The 6,856-nt window shown below is 38.2% G+C and overlaps 1 protein-coding gene across 1 annotated transcript in view; it reads right to left on the minus strand.

Annotated features, from left to right (window-relative positions):
- The window catches only part of LOC115242956 (mitogen-activated protein kinase 15), a 17,718-nt gene that overhangs the window by 3,904 nt on the left and 6,958 nt on the right, over nt 1–6,856 (minus strand). The window contains exons 11-12 of the mRNA XM_029819584.1: nt 6,307–6,464; nt 4,516–5,138 (exon numbers count right to left, since the gene is read on the minus strand). Coding sequence (XP_029675444.1) covers nt 4,516–5,138; nt 6,307–6,464 — 781 coding nt within the window. The remainder of the gene's footprint in view (nt 1–4,515; nt 5,139–6,306; nt 6,465–6,856) is intronic.

Here is a 6,856-nt window from a genome sequence, read left to right on the forward strand (position 1 = left end):
AAAGATCCTGGATACAAGGCAAGTATTTTGTCATATTTTTTTAATAATATAGTTACGCCAAAAATATTTAGATCAAGGAGATATGTGTCAATCGTAACCAATGTCGCACGGATCGTTTCTCGTGATCGTTCCACTGCAAATGATTTTTTTCTTTACGAATTGTATGATTGATTTACGAGAACGTGCGCGATATCGTTTGATATCGCGAGAACGAGCTTTTTAGTCGATAATGGCTGTTAGAATGTTGCGCAAAAAAGAATGGTGAGGAATCGAAAGCCCTACATACATATAATAGAATCGCTGATAAATGACGCGACAGGGCTATTAATTAATCACCCTCCGAGAAGCATCGATGGGAGAGAAGTACGTTGCAAAAATAGCAAGGAGAAAGAGTACAGGAATATAAGGTGGTTGGAAAAATGCCGGCGACTGTCTGGCACTTGTTATCGTTAATGGCGAGACTACCACTTTGATCCCATATAGATCAATTTTCGATGGGGAATTATTGAAGAAACTCGCCAATAATACACGTCACGTGTTTAAATATTTGGTCGTCGCAAATGAATTTTCGTCACGCGGCATGACATGACGAAAAGGGATGTATTTCAATTAAGCAACTTGGAATTTTCGATAAGTCGTAAAGTATTAAAACGAGGTTTTATTTACGCGCGAGAATATTTTGACTCTTCGCCAGGCGAAGGTCGAAGGAGTGCTGAAATTATAACGGCGGAAGGGGTTGCGGGTTTCAAATGCTGTAATTATATATACGTGTATTTTCAATAAAAAATGGCTGAAAATTGTTGGATAAATTGCGTTGAATAAATTATATATTAATATTTTCCATTGTTATAACTCTCAGAAAATGGCTATAAAAAATCAAAAAATTATTAGAAGTCTTCCCTTATCACACATATATATACACTTGACAATGAAGAAAGATTAAACTTAATTATGTCAATTAAGTTATCAAAATATTTAAAGAATGACAATTATGGCTGCCTTTTTTTTCTTTAAGAACAGGAAAACTCAGGCTATGACGGAAGAAATTTTATCATTTCAATTTCCTTCTATCCTCCATTAGCATCCATCCCACGCGAAATTCCGACTAAATGATTCGTGATATTAAAATTCGGTAATTTTATGAGGGTTTTTATGAAGATTCTCTTTTTCTATACCGCCTCAGTTTTATCATGACACATCGATAAATGTTTTTACTCAAAGAAACACTATGGAATTCGTAAATGTACTACTAATAACCACTGTCGCGAAAGAATAGAAGGTGGATCGAACAATTTTTACGCTCTTTATAAGGGGGAATACCTCAAGTCTAAGTACCTGAAAATTTGACGACCGAGGATATATAAGCTTGCCGGAAAACGGAATATAAAGGCGTAGCGTTTACAGCATGAATATGAAATAGCTCGGGATTTTGCCTGCTGGATGGCATGCGAGGCATGAACCGAGAGGATCTCTCATGTTTCAGCTCTTTCACGCCGACCCACGCCAAGTCGTTGGATCGTACGGGATTAGTACGGCACGACAGGAAATACGGTAGAAAATCGTCCAAAGCTGCCGATTCGACCGACCGCAACAATGGTTTACTTAAATCACATTTATAAATCGCACAGAGGACGACCCAGCAGTTTGGCGTAAGTATAGACGCTTTATGCATCCATAAAACGTCTACTTAGGCCAAACTGCTGGGTCGTCCTCTGTGCGATTTATAAATGTGATTTAAGTAAACCATTGTTGCGGTTAGTCGATTCGGCAGCTTTGGAAGTTGCGTATGAAGCTCGTATAGATTTTTCTGAAACAACGTATATTCTCCGCCGATGATATATTGCCTAAAATCAATGAGTCGATTTTATTAATGATTAATATTTTTAAAAAACACAGATTTCACAGTTGATGCGTATAAAATAATCTGATAAATAATTTAAAGTATTTTGCATTGTTTATCATATTAAAAAAAAAATTGTTTCCAGAAATTTTAAAAGAATCTTAGCTACGAATTAATAGATAAAATTAATTTTTTATTACATTCGCGAAACAAAAAGCTTCGCCGTTCTTCTTGAAGCATTGATTCAGATTTCAAAACAACTCACTTATATGACCACGAAATGGTGAGAAAATATGGGGAGTGTTAAAAAATATTTCAAACGCTAACCTTAACGATGAAAATTCGAAAACCTTGTTTGCAAGTGGTTATCTCATTCCATTAAGAGATTTTAGAGACGAGAAAAACTAGAAGAATATGAAAGTATCCTTACATACACTTTACATTGATGGAGAGATAAATTATGAACGCATGACTTTCCATGAAAAAGATCCCTATTAATTCCTATTTTGAATCACTTGTTCTTTACAAAAAAGCTTTCTCGAAAGATATGTAATCATTAGAAGAAAAAAAAAAACGATAAACCCTTTGAATTAACCGGTAGTATAATATGCACAGCATGCATTTGTGTATGTACGGAATATTATCTCTGTGCGACGCAGATATCAAATGAACGGAAAGAGATAGCGAAAAGATTAAAAGAGACGACGATGTGTATGCCATCGTACAGGAAATGCCTTTACGGTAGCGAGAAACATAGACCAGAAACAGACAAGACGATCTGTTTTCATTCTCCCCCGGGCTCATCTCACAGAAGCCTCGTCCAGCTCGCGTTACCGCACCGGGAGGAAAATGAAAACGGATCCGATTTAACGAAAGACACAAGTGTAACTCTCTCTCTTCGTCGGGGAGCTATTGACGGTTCGGCGGATAAAGAGAGCTTAATTATTCTCGGTCGAGTAATTCAGATCTGAGATACCAATTGCAATCTCTAATAGCTTTCTCGATTCACACGGTCTGTCCCATAAGGATTCGCGTGGAATTAATAGCAATATTCATGAGCTCGTATTCCGATTACTTGTGAAACATGGAAATTTGAATCTGAACAGAATTTTGAATTATGTAACATTGATTTCGAATTGACAGTCAAACACGAACCCGAGAATCATTAACAATCGCTCTTTACATATATATATATATATATATATATATATATGTATACATGAAACGCATACGGCTTATAATCAAACATGTAAAAGCTTGATTAAAAATTAATTGATTGATTGAGAAAATAGTTAATTTAAACGCGAATCATTTATTTACTATATAACAAATATATACTAGATATTTTCAGTTTCTTTACTAAAACTTTATTTTTTCATGACATGTATAGTATACACACGAGTCTGAGCGCTGTCGAGCGTCGCTGCACAAAAGTACGACGACACAGGTATGGTACAATGAGATTTGTGACACTAAATTGACGGATATATCTACCTATCGCATGTATATATATATATATGTGTGTGAGTGTGTGTATGTATGTGTTCCACATATATATCCGCGTCGTATAAATAAAAATATCATAGAAAAATGTGTGTCACGCGCGCTCCAATATATGGCCCCACATGAATCGACTCGCATTGTGCGCGCGCTACGCATTTACCTTATGTCCTAAGCTCCTACGTGTTCTTCGAATTTCTACGGTGTGATCTCTGCGAATTCTGCCCTCTACTTCGCCCTTGCTGTTCCTTTGTCAAGATGAATGTCTCTTTAAAGAATTTGATTTCTTATTCGATCTCGTTATTGTCGTATTTTCGTTATCGAAAAGGGGAAGAGAACGTTCACGGCGCTTATCTTCCACTTCCCTTACCAATATTTTACGCGGTATAAAAAGTTGAGGTAGTCGTAGTAGACTTAAAGATCGTATTTGCTTCCAAACTTTGATATTTATGGGGCTGTTCTTGGCCGGCTGATTATCCCCGTGAGAACTCGAAGCATCGAACGCGCGCTTGATAGCATTAATTATGCATTTACTTCGTGCAAAATTTGCTTATTTACTTAGGAACCTTACTTGTTCGCGTGAGGTGGCTTGTTTCTTACATGAAGTTTAACGAACGCGGAGAGAGCTTCGCGACGATCGTCGCTTTCTTATCACGGAATTATTAATCCAACAATTTTTTCAGTTCTTTCGTTGTCAAATTATTTTTTACATTGTTCCAGTAAATTATAAAATTATATATATATATATATTATATAAACTAGATAAGACGGTTTATCAAATATGTAAACTATAATTGTTAAGAAATTGATTTAGAAAAGGGATAAACATATAGGAGAAACATATGGAACATTTGTAAGTACGTTATACGTTTTGTATCTCCTCCGGCGTAAATTGAAAAAGACTTCAACCGCAGATTTAACTCACTGGAACAATTGCAAACTTCCCACAAAAGTCTCCGGGACATTCACACACACATACACACATATACAAAATTTTAATCGTATCGTCGCCGTCGAAATCACTGAAAGGATCTCGCGTACATGAAACTTTTACGCGTCTCGCTCCCAGATCCTGCAGGATCTCATCCAAAGAAGAAGCAAAACGATCGTCGCGCAATTATCTCGTCTAATTTTTGCTTCTCCACAAGAGAAACCCGCGTCCACCGCACGCTTACCAATTTATAGTCCCGTTACGGAGATCCTTGTAGATTGATGCCGCTATCACGCCGTGGCTCTGATTGTGACTGTCCAAGAACCCCGATCTGTCGCACGTCGTCGTCGACGATCTTCTTTGGATGACGCAGTCGCTGTCGAAACTGTGCCTTGACTGTAACCGACTCGCCTGATAGCGCGCCGCGCTTCTAACACGATTGTTGATCGCCTCGGTATCGGCACTGATGCACGATCTGTCGACGAGATTGCCCCTGTTCTGGCAGGACACGCGATTTCGTTCACGAGGCTGCTGCTGCGCTGGCATCGTTTGATTTAAATAATTGCGGATGGCCTGATGATGGCTGACGACGTACGGCGACTCTGGGCTGCTGATTCCTCCGGTCCTCGCGAAGTGTCTCGTGACGTTGCTGGACATCAGCGGCTGTCTGATACCTTTCGGACTATCATCAATCATAATTGGCTTCGCTGGCATCGTTCTAGGTCGATGATCGTCACCGCGGCAATGAGCGGTCACCGAGGTAAGAGGCTTCGATGCTTGAGCGAGGATCTGCTGTCTATACGCCCGTCGTAGTTTGACGCGAGGTGCCGGCACCGCTAATTGATTCAATCTGCTTCCGGCACCGCGCTGAAATTGGACAATTTTCAAATCGGGGACAAATACTCCTATCAAGTGCGCTATTGCGGAAATCGCGATCGCGATACACGCCGACTACGGCTTTAATGTAACATAATTAGCGGGTCTGTCTGTGCAATGAAGCGGACAAGTATATGATACGGGAAATTTCCAGATAATAGCTCGCATTTATATCGCGGATTCCAAGTTTGCGTTAACGCATCATTTCTGATGTATTAAACATTTCCTTGAATTGCCTTTTCTCCGGAAATGTGCACCATAAAAGTAAAATAATTCTCAGATGCCAACAAAAATATGAGCGATTGTATACAAACAAATATATTATTATACAGTGCATAATAATGTGTGTATATATATATAATATACACACAATCAAATATATATATGATATATCGCATTTTTTTCTATGTAGTAATTGTACGATATGCAAGCAAATCGACGTCATTTACGTAAAGTAAACTAGAAAAATAATGCTGGTTGAAGAAGTTTTGCAAATAGTACGTATCTGTCAGTCATACAACGCAGAGTGTGATTACTATTTCACTTGCTAGGTAATGCGATCATAAATTTTTATCGCTACCACGCGAGAGAGGTGTGAGATATGAAACGCGTCTGTGTACAATCAGTCCGAGGTGGCATGTAAATAAGTATGACAAACTGCATATTTTTACTCTCCTTTTTATATGCATGACAAAGGCTCAGGAAACGACGCGTTTAACGGACCGCAGCATTTTCAGCGTTAAGAATTTTTAGAAAATACAACAGAATAGTATTTTATGCATTAAAATTTTAAATTTATTATTATTGTCATTTATTTTCGTATTGGGATAATAAATTGTCCAAATTCTGCAAATTGCATGTAAGTTTTGATTGCCGTTATTGCGGTGCTAAACGTACGCTCGTAAACGAGTGTCCAAGCATGGTGGAGGGCATGCATAAATTAGAGTTGCATGCAATTTGCTAGGTTGATGCATGGATCACTGGTTACAGTACCTACTAAACGCAAATCCCACGCGACATGTAGCCTGTAATAACAGAATTCTCCGTTTACCTACTTGCATAATGTAAACCGCGAGAAGGCGGTGGAGCGCGAAAGAACAAACAGAAATCAGGCGGAGAGAAGATGAGCGAAATGAGAGAATTACAATATTACGCTCACCATTGCTATCTGATCAGATTGTATGGACCGCTGGGACTTTGACAACTTTGAATTCTGTTGCTGATTATGGTAGAAACAGCTTTTAGCCGCCGCTGGAGGTACATTTCCCAAACTGCTGTTTGTCAAGTTACAGGCGTACTGCGTCGCCACGTTTCTAACTGTCAATTGACCGCAAATGCAGAGGAGAAAATTTATTTGAAAATCGATAATAATTCTGACGTATTCAGTTCAGTTTGACATGTTACAGACACGCGCCAATTATTATCTTCATATTTATTTGTAACAAGCAATTAATCGAAATACCGATAATTGCCTGAGGTGGATATCATCATATTTGCTACATATATTTTTCTATTGTTTAATAATTAAAAACTGATGTTTCGCGATAACTTCGTTAAGTACAAATTAACTCCGAGCAAACATATGTTGGTAAAAGGATGATACAGGCACAATCTGGGTCATCTCGTATATATCGAAAAAAAATGTAAAGGGAATTCTTGTGCACCAGAGTAAAGATTTACGAGATAACGGTATGTATATATATATATAT

Source organism: Formica exsecta, unplaced genomic scaffold (genome assembly GCF_003651465.1).
Source record: "Formica exsecta isolate Colony F162 unplaced genomic scaffold, ASM365146v1 scaffold662, whole genome shotgun sequence".
Taxonomy (NCBI): Eukaryota; Metazoa; Arthropoda; class Insecta; order Hymenoptera; family Formicidae; genus Formica; species Formica exsecta.